At 38.5% G+C, this 24,358-nt stretch overlaps 1 protein-coding gene across 2 annotated transcripts in view; it reads right to left on the reverse strand.

Moving 5' to 3' along the window:
* PRUNE2 (prune homolog 2 with BCH domain) overlaps window positions 1-24,358 on the reverse strand; it is a 261,255-nt gene that overhangs the window by 167,756 nt on the left and 69,141 nt on the right. For both annotated transcript variants that reach the window (XM_036854668.1, XM_036854669.1), the window contains exon 6: window positions 22,198-22,292. In XM_036854668.1, coding sequence (XP_036710563.1) covers window positions 22,198-22,292 — 95 coding nt within the window. The remainder of the gene's footprint in view (window positions 1-22,197; window positions 22,293-24,358) is intronic.

The raw sequence follows: 24,358 nt of genomic DNA on the forward strand, positions 1-24,358 counted from the left end.
ATTCAGAGTGGGGGTGGGAGGAGGTATAACTTTTTCTAAGTTAAACATAGAAGGAGCCATCTTACACCATGCTGGCCCTAGAGAAAGCGCACATGTGTATCAGAATATTAGAACGTTAAAGGACTTTGACCCATGAGCACATTCAGCCGGGGTGGTCAGGACAGTGAAAGTTCTACTCCAATTGGAAGGGTCAACAAGAAAATTGTGTGATCACTGTCGACCCCTTCATAGATACCATAAGCCCCGTTTTGTGCAATAGCAATTGTGTTGAAATCAATACTGACTTACTTTGAGTAGTTTATAATTTATTGATACTCAAATGTGACACCTACCAAAAAACTGTATTAGAAAGAGTTCAATGACCACAAAAGAGGTGAGAACCACTGCCCTAGTGCTAATTTTCTTGAAATGTCCCCTATGTGGCAAATATTCCCTGGAATGTACAGCAGCAGTCGCTGAGAGATCAATTAGATGAGAATCCCAGTCTCCTTCTGTCAGAGATGTGATTGATCATTTTTTTGGGAAATAGCAGAGCAAAATGCATATGAAGTTTTTGTTTTTTACTGTCATTTATGGGTGTTATTTTTTTTATTAATTTTTATTGGAGTATAGTTGCTTTACAATGTTGTGTTAGTGTCTGCTGTACAGCAAAGTGAATCAGCTACACGTATACTTATATCCCCTCTTTTTTGGATTTCCTTCCCATTCAGGTCACCACAGAGCATTGAGTAGTGTTCCCTGTGCTATACAGTACGTTCTCATTAGTTATTTATTTTATACACGGTATTAATAGTGTATATATGTCAATCTCAATCTCCCAATTCATCCCACCCTCCCCTCCCCCCAGATATCCATACCTCCACTCTCTACATCTGTGTCTCTATTTCTGCTTTGCAAGTAAGTTCGTCTGTATCATTTTTCTAGGTTCCACATATAAGCGATATTATACTATATTTGTTTTTCTCTTCCTGACTTACTTCACTCTGTATGACAGTCTCTAGGTCCATCCACATCTCTGCAAATTGCACAATTTCGTTCCTTTTTATGGCTGAGTAATATTCCATTGTATATATGTACCACATCTTCTTTATCCATTCTTTTGTTGATGGACATTTAGGTTGCTTCCATATCCTGGCTATTCTAAATAGTGCTGCAATGAACATTGGGGTGCATGTGTCTTTTGGAATTATGGTTTTGTCTAGGTATATGCCCAGGAGTGGGATTGCTGGGTCATATGGTAGTTCTACTTTTAGTTTTTTAAGGAACCTCCATACTGTTTTCCATAGTGGCTATATCAATTTACATTCCCACCAACAGTGTAAGAGGGTTCTCTTTTCTCCACACCCTCTACAGCATTTATTGTTTGTAGACTTTTTGATGATGGCCATTCTGACTGGTGTGAGGTGACACCTCATTGTAGTTTTGATTTGCATTTCATTTCTCTAATAATTAGTGATGTTGAGCATCTTTTCGTGTGTTTGTTGGCCATCTATATGTCTTCAGGGTGTTATTATTTTAAATTTAAAATATCCAAATTAAGTTTCCAATTCTTCTTTTTTCATTTAATTGTTAGCCCACAGTGCTGTTGTGTGTTTTTGGCAATGGATTGCTAACCTCTGTGAGGTTAAATAACTTTTGTATCAGTTAGTGCTTCGGGAAAGAAGACGTTGAACCCTAGTCTTCTGGACACAGAATTCATGTCTGCAGTGAGCCTCAGACCCTCTGTTTGTTCACCTGGATTGATAGAGAATCAAGAGCAATTTCCATCTATTTTTAAGATTACTCATAATGTTAGACTGTGTGCATACACTGTCAAAGAGTGGAAACTAACGCTGAATAACATATGAATAAATTACAAGATATATTTTACACTTAACATTTTTCAAAAAACGCCTCCTGCTGTTAAAGCCCATGCCCCATAAACATCATCAGTAAAGCAGTGAAAAAAGCAAGGATAACAACCCTCAAATGATAAATTGGTCAAATTTAGAGAAGTCAAAATAAGCAGTATTTTCCTTACCAGTCAAATGCAAAGGTTACACACACATGCTCACCAACTGCCTTTCTCCTAGTGGTAGATTATAAAACAGTGATTTCATTTGTGTTCAGAAACAAACATGAGTAAAAGCTATTAACCAAGGTCTAATAGTTATCTAATAAATATTTTAATTGAATGATATTTCTACATATAGTATTGCATTAGGACTGCTTAAAAAGGAAATATTAGCTGCATACAATTCAGAAAGTTCTTGCTGTCTTTGAAAAGAGTAGCCTCAAATAAAATTGATTAGCAGAAAAGAATATTAGAATATACTTATACTATAGTCTATGTTTGGAATATGAAATAGATATAGAAAATTTAGCATGGATACAATTCAACATCACTTAGCAGGTTATTAATGAAAAGTAGTAGAAGTTAATTGGCATCACTAAGTAACTAATTTCTTAAAATGATGATTTCTTTAATCACAGCTATTTCTACTGGGCAGACATCAAAGCTTTCTTTATAAGATGAGTAAGTACATTTTAAAATATGTACGATTTTAAATGATTTGGAAGCATTCCAGAATCTAATCTAAAGAAAACCATATCTACCTTTCTAATTTTATCAGATTATAATTTATTAATCATAATGGAAATGATTTCCATTTATCACTTTAAAATACAGTTTCCACTTATCAATGTAAAAAAAGAGGAAGTCTAATGGGGAGGGTGGGAGGGAGGGAGATGCAAGAGGGAAGAGAAATGGGAACATATTGTATATGTATAACTGATTCACTTTGTTATAAAGCAGAAGCTAACACACCATTGTAAGGCAATTATACTTCAATAAAGATGTTTAAAACAAAAAAAAAAAAAAAAGAGGAAGTCTAAAGGTAACTCTCTCCAAGTACTATGTGGATCCAATAAGAAATGTTATCAAATCATTTAATATGATATAAAACATTTCCTGCCACTTTTTTTTCTGTAAGAGTCACTGGAAACGAGATTAAACCAGCAAAGCTTCTCGTTAGTCAGTTAGTCGAAGCCATCAGTACTGGATAGAGTTGATGTTCAGAATCTGACCTAGGGCATCAATAAAACAACCAAGACACGGACTCTTTCAATGGTGTATAAGCATTATGTCATTAATCGAGCTTGGATTTTAACAGTCTATTCTTATAAGGTGACAAATTAACCATATGGATACCTCACAGATGACAAAACTAAGATATATTAAACTCTGTGGGGTAAACACACCCACAGGCAAATCTAACAGACTGACATTTTTAATACTAATTGAAGCTGATTGATTTACGTATTCTACGTTTTCAACTTTCCGAAATGATGTATTTAATGTTTTATTTTTAAACACAATTAAAAAATAATATATAAATATATACATACTGCAAATGTAGTACAGATAACAAATTCATTTAAGCCCATTTATGCACATTAGTAACACACCATGTGGCAGAGACACTAGGACTACAAGAAGACCCCTTGGCGATTTATTTTATATTAAATCCCTAATGGCCTCTCCTTATCTTTGCAAAAATATGCACGAAAGTCCAGACTATGCAGCCATTGAAATGAATGGTTATTTATTTGCTAAACGAGAACCCTATGTTTAATGTTCCTTAGACATAAGGTAGTCTGGAAAAGTCGCATTCCTACAGCTCCATACATCATTTATTTTACATACCCTAACTTCTCACAACAGGCAGCGGAAAAATATCTCTGAACAGCATTGTAAGTTGCTGAGATTTTTGTTTCCAATTCCATTACTGGAAGATTAAAATGTTAACATGTTTACTTGCTTCTTTAGCAACAAAAACAAATTCATGCACCATCTTGGTGCCTGATACACACATGAATATAAAATGGAAGAGAGTTGGCAGATAACAAAAACTAAAATCAAACAATGGAAGAATAGCAAAAGTTCAAACTTGTAAATAAACCTTAATTAAATACAAAAGAGAAAGCATCATGTACTTTAAATTTGTCTGCAAATATATACACTAATAATTAGAAAGTTCTAATAGTGGATTCGTGCTCTTTCAAAGAAAGGTTTTTTTTTTCTCTTTATGTAACGTGCATAAAATATGCCCCAAAACTTGGTCCTGGACATATTAGCTTTTAATATTCATCCTGACATCAACACACTTTCCTATCAAATCACTTCATGTCGGGTTCACACAAATAAAATGTTGCAGGCCCAGGGATATCCTTAGGAGATAAGCAAAAACACATTGTTTGCTCCCTCCTTCACTGCTTTCTCCATCTAACTTCCAACAGATTCTCATATAGTTAAAATTGAGAAAGTTTTTTAGAAGAAAGAATTCACAAAGGAATGAATACCCGGCAGGGAGGAATGTATGGAATGGGGGATGGGACAAGACCACCTCATCTTAGAGGAAAAGGTAACTCAGCTTTCTCTATACATATATACATAATGCAGAACAAGCAGGACTCAAAACATGCAATTTTAGGATCACGCTGTGGGGTTGGTGCTTGCCTTGATCCTATGTAAAACATCAGGCAAGCCCCATGATTTTTCTGCACAGTCTTAGGTAACAAAGCTTCTCAGGCACTTCAATTTGCAAGTCTCAGCTGAGTAGCCAAAATTGCAGTCTTTAATACAGTTAAGCTTCTACCCTCCCCCAGCAACGCTGGTTACTGGTGGGAGGGAGTGTGATCTCTTCATTCTTTCCCCACCTTCCCTTCTACTCCGCATTCATTCTGCTAACTGTAGTTTCTGACTGCTTTTGGGTTGGAGCATGAGGAAGTAAGATGAAGTCAGAGGAGTAGGAAAGTTATTACTTGACTGTTACTTTCCAGCGTACCTAAATTTTATAGTTCTCTGTGCTTCACAGGTGGGTTACCTTCATGGGCTCCCTGTGGATCTGTAGTTGCTCTCATCTCCTATCTCCCCTGCCCTCCTGGTTGGGTGGAATCCACTTCTCACTTCCCCAGCTCTTAGGAAGCTGGCTCTGACTCCGGCTTCTCTCAGCTGAGATATGCTTTGTTTTCACTTCAAATCAACCCACTTGGGCAGGATCCACGAAAAACGCACGCTGGCTCTCTTGCACACATAGCCCAGATCTGGCCTGGCATAAATATTCCTGCATCCACTACTCTTAACAATTTTCTCAGGGCGAAGGCTACTGCATGCAGCCACCTGTTCTATGTCCCACTGTCAACACAGCCAGTCAGCACATCTCTCGCCCTTTAGATTTTCTGGGTAAGAATGAAACACCTGCCCACTGTGTCTCCCAAACTGAAAGGGTCACATATGAGTCTCTCTGGGTGGCCTTTCAGAACCCACTGCCCAGGCTCCAGGGGAAGGACTGATGCCCCCTCTCCCTTAATCACATGGGACACACACATCTCAAAATGTCTCCCCTTTTCTATTTCCAATTTTCAATCCTTTTATTCCTTCTAAGATGGTAAAAGCCTCAAAAGCACTATAAGCAGATTTCGCCTACTTCTTTTGAAAATTCTGTATCGTGGTCTCACAGACGGCTTTGGGAAGGGTTATCTATTGTCTCCATCCCTTTTTTTTTTTTAACATCTTTACTGGAGTATAATTGCTTTACAATGGTGTGTTAGTTTCTGCTGTATAACAAAGCGAATCAGCTATACATATACATATATCCCCATATCTCCTCCCTCTTGCGTCTCCCTCCCCCTCTCCCTATCCCACCTCTCTAGGTGGTCACAAAGCACCGAGCTTGTCTCCCTGTGCTATGTGTCTCCATCCTTTTACTGAACCTTTTAATTGAACGTCTCTGCAAGCTGTGTTCCTTTGGTCCCTGCAGAGCTGGTCTCCATCCTCCTCCACCCTGCTCTCTGCTGCAGCACAGCGGCCCTCTGGACCACATCAAGAGTCTCTTCTAGACTCGCGTTTCCTGTTGGTTTCAGCCAATGGGAAACCCTAACAGGTGCTGGGAAGGAGGAAGGAGAGTGATGGCAGAGTGTTTACTCCTACATTTCCTTTCGTTTCGGGTCACTTTGAACTTGGGCACTCCTTGACCAAAGGCTCTTCCTGAGGTGGCCCTCTCTTTTCAACATTCTCCTTCCAGGTTCTGGAAACTTCTCCTTTCCTTTTCCTTTCATGCTGAGGGTAATAACCCCTGGGACACTACTCTCTTCCTTGCAGTATCCCTCACTCTGCCTTCACCTAATAAAATGGCTCACTTTATTAGACCTACCTCAAATCATCTCAATTGAATGGGCCACCTGTTCCTGCTGGGACTGATACTATCTTGTTACAAATATGTAGCTTGAGATGCACAAACATATTTCTCAAACTAAATTATACCATGTGCAAATATGAACGTGCCCAGTTTCCTATTGCTTAAGAGTTTTGAATAAACATTTCTAACCTGATAATCCTGTCTTTTTACTCTTTATAATTTCCTATTTCTATGAATTCTTGAAAATTCAAAGCAAATCTTTATAAACTTAAAAAAAATAGTTCATAAAATCCTTCTCTACTACTGGAGACCTTTAAGCCTGCTAGAAGAATACAGAAGCCCTGGAGCCCTAGTCCCATCCTAGGAGGCAGATTTATCAGCTGAATCAGTCAAAAAGCAAGAACTTCATTCCATGATTGTCCTCTCCCAGTGATTCATTGGTAACTTGACTCTTCCAATGGGCTTAAGAACATCTGATAGGATGGCCTTCATCTGAATAGAATCTAAGACAACTGAAACCACAAAAAAGTTACAAATACTTGAGAAACTAGATAACAAAGATTCCTGCTTGGAGGTTCTGGTGGATTTTAAGTGATCACAGATTATCTCCAGCTCCTCCCATTTGGAGGTGGAGTCTCTTTCCTCACTCTGTCTGGGCTGGCCCCATGACATGACTTGTTTTGACCAATAAAACGTGGCATGACTTTGTGGGACTTGGAAGCACCCAAAGTTCTTGCTTCCACCATCTTGGAAGGCTTCTGCTCTAGAGTGAAGAAGCCTGGGATGAAAGGCCATATATAGAGAGAGGCTCAGCCACCTAGCTATTCATTCCAACCCTCCCAGCTGAGTGAAGCAACCCTAGATCAACCAGTCTAGCAGAGCCATCAGCTGACTGTAGTCACAGGAGCAAGCTCAGACAAGACCAGTAGAATCATATGAATTACTAAATTGTTGTTCTTTAAAGCCACTTAGTTTTGGGGAAACATGGACTTTCTTATCTGTCATACCAGAATTATGTCCACAGCCAGTTAATTCAGTAAGAGAATTCCAGAAAAATATAGACTAGGTAACCACTGATGGTAACAGTTAGCGTATTCTTCTGTGACCCAACATAGAACAATTAGGAAAGAATGAGGACTTTGAAATCCGCTGTCCCTGGGTTGGAATGCTTACTCTGCAGTTTATTTCCCGTTTCTGAGTCTCAGTTTAATCACCTGTAAAATAGATATAATAACTGCCTACATACATCATAAGGAAGGTGTCAGGATTTTAAAAGATAACTAATATAAAGCACCTAACATAGTGCTAGAAACTTGGTGAATGCCAATTTCCTTCCTCAGTATCCGTGTATATGTGTCCAAAAGTTGGAAATGGAATCAAATGGCTCTAAGCCAATGGCACTCAGAATGTGTCTGGACCAGCAACATCAGCATCCCAAGGAACTTATTAGACATACAAATTCTCAGACCCCACCCAGAGCTATTGATTCAGAAACTCTGGTGTCCCGTATTGCCCCATTAAAGCCAACTAAAATCACCAATCATTCATGAGCTTGTACTATAGTATCTAGCCTATATTTCAGCATATAGTAGCTACTCAATAAAAATGTTTGATGACAAATGACTGTTAATGGGTGATTAAGTGGATGGATGAGATGAGTGCATGCTTTCAAACCCTCCTCTTCAACCCTGGTGTCCTAAGGACAGATTAGCCAGTCTGACGTGCTATAGGCTGACCTGGTGATGTCAACGACTGTAATACAGGTTGGGAGCCTCATTGTTTGGGCTCCACGGTCAGGTAGGTACAAGATGACTGTTTGATTTGGGTTAAAAAGAAAGCACTCTTAAAGACCAAAACAATGAAGAGTCAACAACAGGTGTGCTTGGCATGGGCATTCCAAAGACACTGAAAATTAGATTTCATAACGGCATCATGAAAAGAATGCTAATCTAAAATGCTGGAAGGCAAAACATAGCCACAGATACTTCATGCCATGAACTACCATTTCTAGAAGAGTCTACTACAGTTAATTTACAAGTTGGAAATAATAATGAACTTATTTCAGAGGGTATTCATGGAGGTTCAATGAGGAAATAAAAATAAAATGCATGGTGCATAGTAAACACTCAACAAATGTTGGATACTATCATATTTATTTTTAAAGTTTGAATTATTCGAGGTATTGACTAGCGCCATGCTATGAATACAGAGAGCATTAAATTATTCTTTTGAAGGAATAAAAGAAGACGATAATAAATTACCAAATCCTAGTTCTAGCACCTTGTTCTGTTTTCCCCTTTCTACCACTAGGTGACACCACCAACCTACCATAACCCACTCTTCTCCCACAGATTCCACACAGCCAATCTTCACAATCACTGTTGATTAAGGTACAAGATGTCTATTCTGGAAAGAATCCTAAATTATTCTTTTGTTTGACTCTTCTTACTTATCTAAATTGCCACTGGCTATTTGGTACAAATTTATTATTTCCTCAGTGTGTAATAAAAAAGAGTTTTTGTTACTTAGGGAACCAATTCAGCATTTACCTACACGGATGGGAAGGGAGCACTCTAATACCACCCCACTTCACAGTTTCTCTTCTGTACACGTTTCTTCTGTCACAAGAAAAAGGAAAAAATTTTCCTTTAGTTTCACAGCCTGCTTTTCTATGACAAGTTGATACAATGTAGTAATTAACCATTAAAATACTGCATATGATTCACAGGAGTGTTACAGACAAACTAATTTAAACCAAGGTCAGGTCTCCAAATCAGCAAAATAACTCTGAAAGTGGGTGAGAGAGAAAATAAACAAGAGAAGAGGTAAGCAACAGCTGCTATTAAAAGTAACACTGGGCAGCTAAAACTGGTCTGAGTACATTCCTAAAAATGTAATTAGCCAAATCCTTCCAGAAATTAAACCATCAAAATGACATTATAGTACACTTTAAAAATGTATTTACAGAGCGAAAGAGCACTCATCCTAGCATATCACTATGTCCTGAGGGTTTCCCTTCTCATAAAGAAAGATGCAGAAGAGAATTAGATATTATGCTATAAAAAAGTTCAAATTATCACTGATATATTTTGTGAAATGCTACTTCTTAATTCCCTCAGCAGTGCTGAAGTTGAGAATGAATTAACTTAATAGGCTGTTTTCTGGCTTCTTTGTCATTTTATTGGGTGGTTAAAAGGACTAGAACCAAAGCCTACCTATTAGCTTTCCAAATACCAACATTTATTAAAGGGTCATGATAAGAGAGGTACTGAATTCTACCATATCACGGAGCTCATTTTCTCAGGAAGGCAAGCATGGATATTCCATTTCCTCCACAAGGAAAGGGTCAACTTACTGCTCCTACTAAAGGATTTCAGTAAAACGGAAGTGCCTGCTTATTACTTTTGAAGTCTAGAAATGTACCATTTTTATTTATATAAGTTGCAGTGATACATGAATTTATTCAAAATGCCTTCTGATATTATGCCCATTTCCCCACAGTGACTGTGAACTTAAGAGATAGGTCCCCAAATAAGGTGACAGAGGTACCAGAAATACCACATCTAAATGGAGAGCCTTAGACATTTTGGTGACATATAGAAAGACTTTTTATTGGCTTTTTAAGTACAAATAATTAAGAAGTTACTGGAAGAAAGTGTGGTAATACCAAGGCAGGAGAAGTGGCAGTGAAGAATGGAATAGGGTTTCTGCAAAGGAGCAGGTGGACATATGAAAAAGGGAAAAGCTGCGTGAAACCTGCAAAGGAAAGGAAAGACAGGAAGTGATAAAAAAAAAAGATATGCAGAAAATGTGGTCCAAATATTGTTACCAGATCTCACTAGTACAGCCCATGACACTGAAGCTCAGGAGGAAACTGGTGACAACCCAGGATGCATTGCTGAAGAGAATAAGCTCTGTGTCTCTAGCAGAATAGAAGAGACCAGAGAGTGGGGAAGACAAGGCTTCCAGGGCAGGAGCCTGAGCCCCCAGCATCCGTGGTGACTGATGAATAGAGGCAGCAGTGACTGTGATGGCTGTGTCCAAGTAGGAAAGACCCTAAAGACTAATTATCCGATGCTCTTCAGTACTGTACACATGAACCATTATCTCTAGCTGCAGTGTGGCCCTACCCACTCTTAATCTAAGCCAAGATTATTAACTGTCGCAAATATGCCATTGACCAAAGTGCATGAAACCAGATAAGTAGATTATCATAAATTAAGATTCTACTTTTCCTTGATTCATAGAAGAAAGTCTAGGACTTAATGACACAGTTGGATATGAGAAGCAATCCCCTTCTTTGGTAAAGTCTCCAAAGATGGTCACCTTCAATTCCTTCCCTCCCTATAGGCACATGCTCCTCCTCACATCAAGAACTGGGGTCTAAAGGTTGCCCACTCTCACCACTATTATTCAACATAGTTTTGGAAGTTTTAGCCACAGCAATCAGAGAAGAAAAAGAAATAAAATGAATCCAAATTGGAAAAGAAGAAGTAAAACTGTCACTGTTTGCAGATGACATGATACTATACATACAGAATTCTAAAGATGCTACCAGAAAACTACTAGAGCTAATCAGTGAATTTGGTAAAGTAGCAGGATACAAAATTAATGCACAGAAATCTCTTGCATTCCTATATACTAATGATGAAAAATCTGAAAGAGAAATTAAGGAAACACTCCCATTTACCATTGCAGCAAAAAGAATAAAATACCTAGGAATAAACCTACCTAAAGAGACAAAAGACCTGTATGCAGAAACCTATAAGACAATGATGAAAGAAAACAAAGATGATACAAACAGATGGAGAGATATACCATGTTCTTGGATTGGAAGAATCAACATTGTGAAGATGACTATACTACCCAAAGCAATCTACAGATTTAATGCAATCCCTATCAAACTACCAAAGGCATTTTTCACAGAACTAGAACAAAAAATTTTGTAATTTGTATGGAAACAGAAAAGATCCCGAATAGCCAAAGCAATCTTGAGAAAGAAAAACGGAGCTGGAGGAATCAGGCTCCCTGACTTCAGACTATACTACAAAGCTATGGTAATCAAAACAGCATGGTATTGGCACAAAAACAGATATATGGATCAATGGAATAGAACGGAGAGCCCAGAAAAAAACCCACACACCTACAGTTAATTGATCTTTGACAAAGAAGGCAAGAATGTACAACAGAGAATAGACAGTCTCCTCAGCAAGTGGTGTCAGGAAAGTTGGACAGTGGCATGTATATCAATGAAGTTAGAACACACCCTGCCACCATACACAAAAATAAACTCAAAATGGCTTAAAGACTTAAATATAAGACTTGACACCATAAAACTCTTAGAAGAGAACATAGGCAAAACATTCTCAGACCTAAATCATACCAATGTTTTCTTAGGTCAGTCTCCCAAGGCAGGAGAAATAAAAGCAAAAATAAACAAATGGGATCTAATTAAACTTAAAAGCTTTTCACAGCAAAGGAAACCATAAACAAAACAAAAAGACAACCCTCAGAATGGGAGAAAATACTTGCAAGTGAAGCCACCGACAAGGATTGATTTCTAAAATATACAAACAGCTCACGCAGCTCAATATCATAAAAACAAATGACACAATAAAAATATGGGAAGATGATCTAAACAGACATTTCTCCAAAGAAGACATACAGATGGCCAAAAAGCACATAAAAAGATGCTCAACATCACTAATTATTAGAGAAATGCAAATCAAACCTACAATGAGGTACCACCTTACACCGGTCAGAATGTCCATCATTCTGTCTACAAATGACAAATGCTGGAGAGGGTATGGAGAAAAGGGAACCTTCCTACAGTGTTGGTAGGAATGTAAGTTGGTGCAGCCACTATGCAAAATAGTATGGAGGTTCCTCAGATAACTAAAAATTGAGTTGCCATATAATCCTGCAATCCCATGCCTGGGCATATATTCAGAGAAAACTATAATTCGAAAAGATAACATGCACCCAATGTTCACTGCAGCACTATTTACAATAGCCAAGACATGGAAACAACCTAAATGTCCATTAACAGATGAATGGATAAAGAAGATGTGGGGGGCTTCCCTGGTGGCGCAGTGGCTGAGAATCTGCCTGCCAATGCAGGGGACACGGGTTCGAGCCCTGGTCTGGGAAGATCCCACATGCCGCGGAGCAACTAGGCCCATGAGCCACAACTACTGAGCCTGCGCGTTTGGAGCCTGTGCTCCGCAACTAGAGAAGCCGCGATAGTGAGAGGCCTGTGCACCGCGATGAAGAGTGGCCCCCGCTTGCCGCAACTAGAGAAAGCCCTCGCACAGAAACGAAGACCCAACACAGCCATAAATAAATAAATAAATAAATAAATAAATAAAAATTAAAAAAAAAAAAAAAAGAAGATGTGGTACATATATGCAATAGAATACTACTCAGCCATAAAAAAGAATGACATGATGCCATTTGCAGCAACACGGATGGACCTAGAGATTATCATACTACGTGAGGTAAGTCAGAAAGAGAAAGACAAATACCATAGGGTATCACTTATATATGGAATCTAAAATATGACACAAATGAACTTATCTATGAAAGAGAAACAGACTCACAGACATAGAGAACAGACTTGTGGTTGCCAAGGAGGAGGGGGCTCAGGGGAGGGATGGATTGGGAGTCTGGGGTTAGCAGATGCAAACTGGTGTATATAGAATGGATAAACAACGAGGTCCTACTGTATAGCACAGGGAACTATATTCAATATCCTATGATAAACCATAATGGAAAAGAATATGAAAAAGAATGTATATATGTAAAACTGAATCACTTTGCTGCACAGTAGAAATTAACACAACATTGTAAATCAACCATACTTCAGTAAAATAAATTTTAAAATACACACACAAAAAAGAATTGGGGTCTAATTCCCAGTGGTGTGTTTGTGCTGACTTGTACAGGTTGGTAAGCAATGACTGTAAAATTTTCAGGAAAATTTTCAGAATTTTCAGAAAAACCCGCCATTAACAAATTAAACACAGCCATTTAAAAAACTAGATTAAATATTCCACATTAAATAAATTACATTAAAAACAAAAGTCATAAATTCTCAAAACTCATCACTTCCTAATTATTCTACTACATTATCTATGTTCTATTGCATCTGTCTGCTGGAAAAGCTATATTATGGTATGCTTCTGTGCATCTCTTCCCAATCTGTTTTTTTTTTTTTTTTACAAATAAAATTGTAATATATTTAAAGTATACAACATGATGATGAGCTTTTTTTCTTTTCTTTTTTTTGTGATAATGCTTAAGATCTACTCTCTTCGCAAATTTCAATTATACAATACAGTGTTAGAACTATTCCTTACCGTGTTTTGATGATATCACATTGGTACCTTGAAACTAGCCATGGTAAGAGTATTTACACTACGAAAATTGGCAAACACTACAAAGCAAAGCTTGTTTAATTGATTTATTGGTTTTCTAGAGCAGGTGTTGGCAAATTATGGCCCACAGGCCAAATTCAGCCCACTGCCTGTTTCTGTACAGCCGGTGAGCTAAACACTTTCTAATCGTTATTAAGTCCCACATAAAATCCTCACTTTTGCCTCTTGGACCATAAAGCCTAAAATATTTACTATTTAGCTCTTGGCAGAAAAAAATTTGCCTGTCTCGACTTAAACTTAACTTAAAGTTAATTATGTAGGCTAAACTTAAAAGTGGGTTGTGTTTCTAGCCATCACATTGTGAACAGCACAAAAATAAAAACAAAATTCTGAGGACATGTTCTTCCAGTATTTGAAAACTATTCTTTAAGTCAGCAGAGAAGTCATTCATGCTGTTGACAAACAGGTAAAGTTCAGACAAAAAATCTTTGTTGTTTCACGTTCTTGTTAAAAAAAAAAAAAATCAACCACATTCTTGTTGGAACTATACTGGTTCATCAATTGCAGCGCAAGAGTTGCATTAAAATTAACTAACTCATTCTGCAAGAATCGATTGTACAGAATTTACAATAAAGAGTATGTAATTTGTAAATTGTGTGCTATATATCCTGCATATCAGTAATATGTGTGGATTTTTTTTTTTTTTAGAGAGCCCATTGTTAAACATTTACCAGCACACCACTGCTAATTCTATTTTATCATCGATCTGGGCTGGCCTTAGGGAATTGCATGAACAATAAAATATGATGGAAGTGATATTCTGAGATATTTGAAGTTAGGTTCAGATTCCATCTGAGTCTCTTCCAAAGCTCGCTCTTGTGGCTCTCTCTCCGAATCTGTCAGGCTGTGAGCGGCCCACACCCCGTGAGTCCCAACTGAGCTCACAGGTGACTACCATCTGACTGCAACTGCATGAGAAACTCTGAGCAAAAACTGCCCATCTGAACCCAAAAGAAGCCAAAGAACTATGAGAGATAATAACATCTTAGTTTAAGTCTCGAGGTTCTGGGGGTGCCTTGTGACACAGCAGTACATAACTGGAACACCATTTTATTCTGAGGAGAAGGCAGTGAGCGGGGAGCCAATTAGACCCAACACCTCATGACCTCAGGAATCGTAGGTTGGGGTATCGCAGCTCTGTTTTGTTCCATGTCCTTGGTGCTAAGCGGATGCAGGGGCACATTGCGGGGTAGGGATGTAATGAAAAGAGAGAGTGGTTATGGATGATACACACCCACACTTGCATGTAAATCTGAATCATATTGTCCATCAGAGATGCAGCAAGTAAAATACCGTCAAATGGGACACGGACTCTACCCTGTCCACTCACTAGCAATCAACCCCATCTGGGCTTCCTGAGGTGGCATGCAGCTCCCTCCACAGCTTTCTTCCTTTCTGCCCCATGCCCAGTAGCCATTTTTGAGGCTAACTTCCCCACAGCCTCTTGATGAGGCCATGTCCTCATAGCACCTGATCTCGTTATCACATTCCCACTTCACAGTTGCCCAGGGAAGTCAGTGGGGATTTCTGGGCCCTGAGGAGAGTTTATGCCTGGGGCAGGCTCTGTGTTTTCTAGGTTCCTCCCTTTCCACTTCCTCCATGTGAATACACTTCTGTAGCATTTCAGGGGAGAAGGAGAAGTGTCCAGGGCACCACCCCTTAGCAAAGAAAGCACAGTGCATAATGAGTAACCTTATGATCTCTAAATATTGAGTATTGAGGTATTTTGTACCATTGAGGGAAATAAATATAGAGAAGTATGGCTAGATAGGCCAAGTTCTGTGAATCATTTAAATTCATTTGAAACTGGTCAATAGGTTAAAAAAAGCAAAAACATCAAGTTGCCTCCTACCTCAGTTTAGCTGTAAATACAAACCAGGAATTCCATTATAAGGTATTTCTAGATAGGCCAGTTTTGCAGATTATCTGGCATCTTAAAATATTTTTGGTCATCTGCAGAAGGAGCTACCTACCTACAAATTGTAAGGATTCTAAATATTATATGCTTCAGCTACCTAGTACATTTTTTCCCAAAGACAAAGTGCTATTGCAGCTGATATGATAAACCATTCGTTAAAGAGGGAATTTCGAGTCCCTCATTTCAATTACATCTCATTACCAAGAACTGCTCATAGCTCAGAGTAGGAATGCAAGTCTACTTTTCTGATTTCAAGTTTCACTTTTTTATCCTGCCATTGTCCTCAAGAAGCTATGAATTATTAGCTCTAAATTAGTTTCAAATTATAATTCATACTTCAGATGACTCACACACACTGACTGTTAAATTCACACAATGAAAGTCACCTAACCGTGTTTGTCATTTGCTTTAAACCCCTTTGGACTCTTCAGCCAGGTATGAATTGAGAACTCCTAACACCTCAACTACTCAGAATTTCGTTATTAGGAATTACCATAGTGCTCAAAGTAATACTGTTTTCTTTCCATAAAAAATCTCTACCATTAAAATTTTTCACTGATTTGGGCTGCTATTTTGAACACAGATTTGAAAAATTACATTACAACAAGGTAAACCAGAATACCCATGTCCTTGAATTCTAGAGGCAGGCAGAGAAAAAAAATCAGAATTCCTTCCTTCCTACATGGTATGTCCTATCCCTCACCTCATAATCTTTTTTCTTATTATTTTTATCTACTTGACTTATTTTTCCAAATCTCCTCTATATGAGGGGCTGATAATTACATTTACTATGAATACTTAGATGATGTTTACAGATCAAAAATTAAAATGATTTTTAAAAGAAGCAAAGATATGAACATAAACAAGAAGTGGCTTGGTACCAAGAGTAGGGAAAACAAGAGTTCCAACCAAGGATTGCTTAAGGATGTCTGTCGAGGTTGTCCAACACCTGGAGTTCGCGGCAATGATTGACAACTGATGACTTACTAGCAAACCCCCGAGCGGGCATCATATCCCAAGTAGTAAACACAGTGCTTGGGCAGAACAGACCCAGATTTTGGTCCCAGCTCTGTATTAGACAAATGATTTAACCTTTTTAGATTCCAATTTCCTCACCTCCAAGAGGGAGATTGTGGCAGAGACTGGCTAATTATTCTTCAAACTGGTTCTTCTTCTTGGACATACAATTAGACTGCATTTCTCAGCCTCCCTGCAGTCAGATGCAACCATGTGACTGGGCCAATGAAACGTGAGCAGAAGTGACAGATGCTACGCTCTGAAAAGATCCATAAAGCCTCCCACCTTTGGCCCTCCAAGCTCTTCTCCATCTTGAGAGACAGGATGGATGGAGATGCCTCAGGCAATCTTGGGAGCCACACGTTAAAGATGGTCTCTGAATCACCCCTGGCCACACAACCAGGAACACTAAATTGGATTTTGCTGCCTTGCCTGAGCAAAAAATGCATAAGTTATGTGTTGAGTCTTTGAGATTTGGAGTTTACCTGTTGCTGCTGTTAGAGTTACCTTAACTAATACAGGGGTACTCATAACATCTCTACCTCAGGGGGTTGCTGGGAAGATTAAAGAAGACAATGCTGGCAAATTCTTACTCTGCTGCCTGATACACAGTGAGCACTTGTCATCAAATGTTAACTCCGTCTTAGCAAGTAGGAGTTGGCAGCCCTGGACCCAAAAGGAAACAGAGGCAGTGGTTACACATATTTCCATTGGGTTAGCCAAACAGCTTTGAAAAATCACCTCCAGCATAAGCGTTAGGCATTTTGAAGAATATGCTAATCAAAAATAATATATACTTCCTCAAATATTATGCATTTTACGACAAAATAAGGTAGGTAAATACTCTGGAGGTATTTTCATCCTGAACTCCAAAAAACTCCAAGCTCAGACAATGAAAAATCATGTTTCACGCTTAAATTTGGTAAACCAGGTTTCATACTGGTTCGCTGAGTCTTAAATCACCTGTTACAATGGTTCAAAGATGCTTCACTGCCGCCTGCGTAAAAATGTTCACTTTCGCTAGGGAGGAGTTTAACAGTGATCTTGGGAATCCATTCTGGTCCGTGCTCTGAATGCTAAGGGAAAAGGTTGGTAGGAGGGAAAAGGAGTTTTTCCCTCCTCAGTGTTCCAAGGTGCAGCTCGGCTGGTAATCGCTGTGCAGGGCATCCCATGTGTTCTATTCCAGGTTTCAAATAGCATAGTGTCTGGTCAGGAGGGGGCCCCAGAGAGAAAACAGGCTGGAGCTATTTCCTCAGACTCCAGCTCTGAATAAAGGAGACAAAATTTCAAGAGTTGGAAATCCCCACTTTTCCTCATTTGAAGGAAATTGATTTAAAATAAAAACATGTGGGAGCGACAGATGAAATGTACTTAGCAGGCAATAGGTTCATTCATACAGTCTTATTATATGTTGAAGTCCTAACCTCCAGCACCTCAGAATGTGACTTTATTTGGAAATAGAGTCACTGCAGATATAATAGTTAAGATAAAGTCATCAGGGTGGGCCTTAATCCCATATGACTAATGACCGTATGAAAAGGAAAAATTTGGAGACATGCATAGGGGGAAGATAATGTGAAAACAAAGTCAGAGACCAAGGTGGTACTTCTATAAGCCAAGGAATGCCAAAGATTGCCTGCAAACCACCAGAAGCTAGGAGAGAGGCATGGAACAGATTCTCTCTCAGCTTTCAGAAGGAACCTGTCCTGCCAATACCAGATCTTGGACTTCCAGCCTCCAGACTGTGACACAATAAAGGTATGTTGTTTAAGCCACACAGTGTGTGGTGCTTCGTTATGGCAGCAAACTGACACAGTATATAGGTGGGAATAAATCATAACATGATTGGTCATAACAAAAGTGATCAAGTCAGTGCCTGGTTATTATTCTTCCTGAAGAAAGATGCTAATGACTTACAGCCTTTGGGGAAATGCTTAAAGGAGACGTAATAAACTTGGTGTTGGCAAGGGAACTATTCATGTGGTATTGCCATGAGCAATCTCATTTGCTTCATTGGCACCTTATTGGAATGGAAAGATTTGTCCCTTTCCCTTAACATCTAGACCTATTGCTTTACTAGGAGTAAAGTAGGCCCAGGATGTATAATCGCTCCATTCTGCTGGAGCGAATGGAGCATAAAGGCAAAATTTGTTCCAGTTAAGCATGTACTTTAATATCCATAAATTCTCTTCTTTTTTTTCCCTAAGGCTTTACTATTTAAAGTTTTTAACATAGATTTGGTTTTTGGCAACCTTCGTTTCTCTCTACTGGTTCCTCCACTAAAATGCAGAATTAGAACAAAATCAAAACCACCTGTGTCTCTTTCCTGATAATCAAATTGGCAAACAATGAAAAGGGCACAAAGGATCAGGTACAACCATAATGAAAGAAGTGGATTCCTATATGTGGTGTGTATGCCCCACAGGATGTGTGCTATATCCAGACTCAGAATGAACCGGAGGCCCTGTGAAATGGGACTGCAGTTATCTTTTCCATGGTCCTAGCTTCCAAGTCCTCTCTGCAAGAACTAGCCCTCTGGCCATGCTTCTGATATGGCCATTTTTTTATCTACTGCTTTTCAAGGTCACACTCATTCTGACCTCACATATTGAACAAAGCACTGAAACTCAGTACTACTGTATTTATTTTCGATGGTAGAGTTTCAATAACCCATATAACCTTAATTAGAACAACTATCATTTGTGAGATATACTACAATAAAAAGGAGAGACAAAAGGTTTAGTAGCTTTCTCTTTATAACGTAGAGGGCCGGAGTGAACCCATCTGTCAAAGGCAGTGGTTTCTACCACCCAAACCAGTGCTTCCCTCCGAAGGACATTCTATATATGTTGCAAGGAGACAAATTCTTCTTATTTTCTCAATATTTCCACCCAAGAAAATTAACTGGGTCATTAGGTAAATAAAAGCCATGACACATACAACTGTGGAGTTGCAAAGGGCCATTGAAAATGTAAGGAATCGTCTTTCCCATTGCCCTGACATCACGCAGAACTTCCAGTTGATTCCTTCCAGTGACAAGTAACCCATTCGAATTTTGGACTGCTGGATAAGCAGTTGTACTGATAAATATGTGGGCCATATTTTATCTATCTGATCTCAGCCTTCAGCTACAGTTGAAACCGATTGGAAGGAAACAAAGTAAGTTGACTTGGATGCATAGCTAGATGGCTTTGCTTTCCTAGCTGACTTACTTAAACTTAACAGAAAATGAAAATCAGATATCAAAGGAACAAATGTCAGACACCAACGTGTACTTGTATTAACCAAGTACCTACTATGTCCCCAGCACTGTGCCAGGAAATCAAAGGGAGATAGAAGTCAACAATACCACCTTTATCCCCAATTAACTTAAAATATTGTCTAACCATGATTAAATATTTGAAACAAGTTCAAAATTAATGGAAGATATAGTATATATTTAAGCCTAAGTTGGTCAATTTTGCAAGTGGTAATAGAAAATGGAGAATTTCTACAAGTCATCATGAAGTAGCTAGGTCTTGACCATGCTTTAAAGGACAAGTGAGATTTAGAAAGTCATAGGAACTAAGAAAATTTCTTTCTTGAAATATATCTAGATTTAAAGGGCTATTAGACAGCTGTTCCAAAACACACAAAATAAGACAGGGGGAATTCTGTCATTATTTTTAAATGGGAATGGGAAAGGAATATTGAAATATAATCAAATATAGATAGAGATTGTAAAAACACCACTGTATCATAGGATGATCTATGGAGAAAACCAAACTCTGCCCTTAACTTGGGGATTTTTCCAACTAAAAGATTAAATAAATAGTGTACATTTTCTCTCTCAAAGAAAATATACAATGTTATTAAGGAGTTCCTTCTCCATTTCTCAGTTATCTTTAATATCCCTGTTATGCACAAGTGAAAAGCTCTCATTCAGCTGATTAGAGTTTAATCTGTGTACCTTTCTTTATATGTATAAATGTCCTTCTCCCTCCTCCCAGAAGATCATATAGCTCTTCCAGAGATGTACTTAGCCGCCTGATTAATTACTGGCCCTCTATGCAAATTACTGTCAAAATTAAGATGATTTTTTATCACTTATTCAGCTTGATAAACATTTACAGTTTAACATATCTGACAGAGCCATTTGTATACCCCATAATATAAATGAAGGTACATTAAAGCTACAGTAAGTCTATAATAATAATAATAGCCTTAAAATAATTTGCTAACTACAGACAGTTCCCTAAGCAATTACAAGATGTTCTATGTTAATTTAGAAAGGAATTCCAAACAAGGCATTTAAAACCTAATAAGATGCCATTAAATGAAGGGAGACGGGAAGGGGAAAAGAGAAAGAAAACCCTAAGGCCTGAACTGGTACAAATGATTCTCAAAGCTACTGACCCTTGCAAGATCCATGTCTTCCTTGGATTTCTAGAAACAAAGCAGATTTCTAATTGAAGGTGATTATCTACTTACTACATCCCAAATTGCATGTATTTCTTGTATTGAGTCACATCATCGTCTAATTACATGGAACATTTATCAATTCAAAAGTCCACAGAAACAGTTGAGTTTCTATATGCAATGAGAACGTGGTCTGTAAACTATGAGGCACTATATCACCACCAAGTGTGAGTATCTTTAGCGACAACACTCTGCCTCTTGGTACTCAGATGGACGTACAAGCCGAACTACGATATCAAAACACCTAGGAACAACTTTACAAAGAAATCACAGAAAAAGGCACCTGGTTTGCTCTTGGGTTTTCCGAGGCATGGATACCCCTATGCGTGCCTGCTATGCCCTAGAAATATACACAGTGATACAGTCACCATTACCACAAGAAAAATAAAAAGAATAGCAACATACAGTTCTAAAATCTAAAAGACAAAAGGCCTATAAAGCAATTTTTATCTCCATAAACTTGACTTGAGAGTTCAGTGCCTCAATCAAAGGTGGATCGCTTGATCAAGGTAACATAACATTAAAAAATCTCAGACTCCTGCACGGCATAAATGTGCCTCTGTAAAATATAATTCCCATTAGTTAGGTTAATTAAGATTAACATCTAAGTCACTGAAAAGCCCCAAAGTAGACAAAAGACAATTTACCAAGGAAACATACAAAGTCAAGAGCTGCATTCACTTTGAATCATTCATTTAACAGATTGGAAGGAGGGTCTTATTAATACTTGAGTCGTCACCATTGATCATCAAAATGACATGGATCCAAATAGCTTACAAAAGCCAAAGGACAACTTGGTTTCTTAGAACAGATCTATGGACAATGCAGGGTAGTGCACAGAAAAAGGAAGTGAATCTAATCACATGTAAAATCATTGTTATTAAACAGGATATACATATACATACACATACATGTATACATATGTGATTACGTTTTAGGTTTTGTTTTACTGAGATGAATGAAATGGCACTCATCTTGGGAATCCAGGTTTGGCATTTTTCATTGGTTTAGCATAGTGTTTTCACCCAAAATAATAACCCGTATTCCTAGTCAAATATATCACAAAGAAGCAAATATATCACAGCAAAAGACTAACACTAACTTATGCAATAGAGAGAATCGTATTCCATTTTCTCAGAATGCAATTGTGTGAAATCCGTCATTGCCGAAAAAGCTTTCCCACCCTTACCTCCAGGGTCATGTTCACGCTACTAATGGCCACTTTTATTTCTCCATCTGAAAGTTCCTTCAGATTCTTCAGCATTGTCTGTTCAATATTTAAACCTGTGGATAAGAGAAAAAAACAATATGTTATACTTGGGGAACATTTTTGGTAATATCAAGGGATTATCTAAAGAAGTCACCCTTTTAATTTCAGTATTTCCCCTCTCAAATTTCTTTTAACCATAATAAACACACATATAAGGCAAAAATCACATTACTGACAATGTTTGCATCAGTTAGGATCCCAGCAGGAAATAGCATTCACCCCTCAGGATGCAAAAGAAGATTCTTTAATGGCAGGACTCTTACAGAGATGTGGGTGGGACTGAGAAAACTAATAAAAGATAGTGAGGCATCCGGAGACTAGCAGAGATTCAAAGGAGGGAAACAGGGATCTGGAACAGTAGAAGAGGGGCTGCCAGAAACTTAGCACCAAACAGGAAGGGAGCAGGGAAGAAATATTACAGCCTCTTCTCCTTCCTTTGACTCCCACGCCCCATATGTTTCTAACTCTTCCCATGGACCAAATCCAACCAGAAACCAGTAATCTTCAGGGGAGCCCAGAAGATCAAATACTCAGAGGTCAGACTCTGGAAGCCCATAGCAGACAAAAGCAGAGAAGGTAAGGGGAGGAGGTAAAAAAAAACTAGCATAACCAAGCAAATAACCAAATAATACCTAAGAAGGCCACAATTTGCTTTCAGGATGCATTAAGGTGAGCCTCCATGTTTTCAACTGTAATTTTACTCAAAATGCACTTTATAAATATGACCCATAAAACTATCATAATTAAGTTGGTCACCCTTGTAATAGACTCTGGCAATAGGAGATACAGGATTTCTTAAATGATGGGAGGAATAATCCAGAAGGGATAAATTATCCAGAACTGCATAGTTTTAGCTGACCAATGTGCTTCAATAAAATTTATCACGGAAAAACAGGAAAGGCTCTGGCTTAACAATGAATTCTCACCCTAGGTTATTATATCAGATTAGGCCTAAACTCTTGAGAAGAAGACTTAAAATAAAGGCCAGTAAAGCACGTATCTCCTACCCAGATGCATATTAAGACAGCAGAGTCAACTACTTGCCCTTCCAACTTAGAACACTATCAATCACAGCAGTATGGGGAAACAGATATGTACTAAATATTTTTCTTCGACTTCAAGATTGGAAGGCTTCAATCTATCATACTACAGCGTAAAATGATTTATAGAATATATAGTGACATTAAAAGTTTGGTCTAATTTTGAAAATGAATGACAAAATGCATACCATCATGCAGCTATACATCCACGTACATCACGTGCACATGCACAAGAGCATATGTAACAGAAGGTGTGGCAGGTGCGTCAGTGCCCCGTCCACATTTCCTCAGACTTTCCCAGTGCAGCGCCCTCAACCACTAGCACCTGCATCTCTTTTCCTGAGGGCTTTGTCTGGCTGCCAGAGCCCACCCTGGGGGAATTAACAGTCCCTGGGACTAAGTAGACCTCAACATTCCAGTGGTATGCTCGTAACAGAACCTGAGTTGTAGCGTTCATTTCTGTGTTGTCAATACTTCTACCATGGCTGATTTCAACCTGCCAACCCAACATCAACCCACTCACAAAATTCCTGAAAATTTAACAATCAGCTCTCGGAGCTCTGATAAACAAGTTACAACATGCCACTGCACACCTCGGGTAGGAAAACTCTGCGGTGCAATTTTACACTCTTTCCAGAGTTCCCTAGCGGGATGAAGGCCTGGTTTCCCACAAAGCTAACTTGCTTGTTAAAGTGCTCCGTGCCCTATCAGTGTTTTCCGGGATCACCTCCCAAATAAATTGCTTTGCCTCAGGCTCTGCCCCGAGGGATCCCAAACTAAGGGAGAAAGCTATGCACCTTAAAGATAGACTGTCTGGGTTTAAATCCTGGCCTGGCCACTTCCTAGCTGTGTGTGTGATGATGGGAAAGCAAAGATGCCTTTCTGTGCTTCAGTGTTCTTATCTGGAAATCAGGGATAATAAATAATTCCACCTGACAGGGTTGTCGCAAGGACTCTAATTCATGCAAAGTTATACCATCAGAACCTTGTACATATTAGGCACTTAATGAACTATAGCTATTATTATTATTATTATTATT

This window comes from Balaenoptera musculus, chromosome 6 (genome assembly GCF_009873245.2).
Source record: "Balaenoptera musculus isolate JJ_BM4_2016_0621 chromosome 6, mBalMus1.pri.v3, whole genome shotgun sequence".
In the NCBI taxonomy this organism is placed as follows: domain Eukaryota; kingdom Metazoa; phylum Chordata; class Mammalia; order Artiodactyla; family Balaenopteridae; genus Balaenoptera; species Balaenoptera musculus.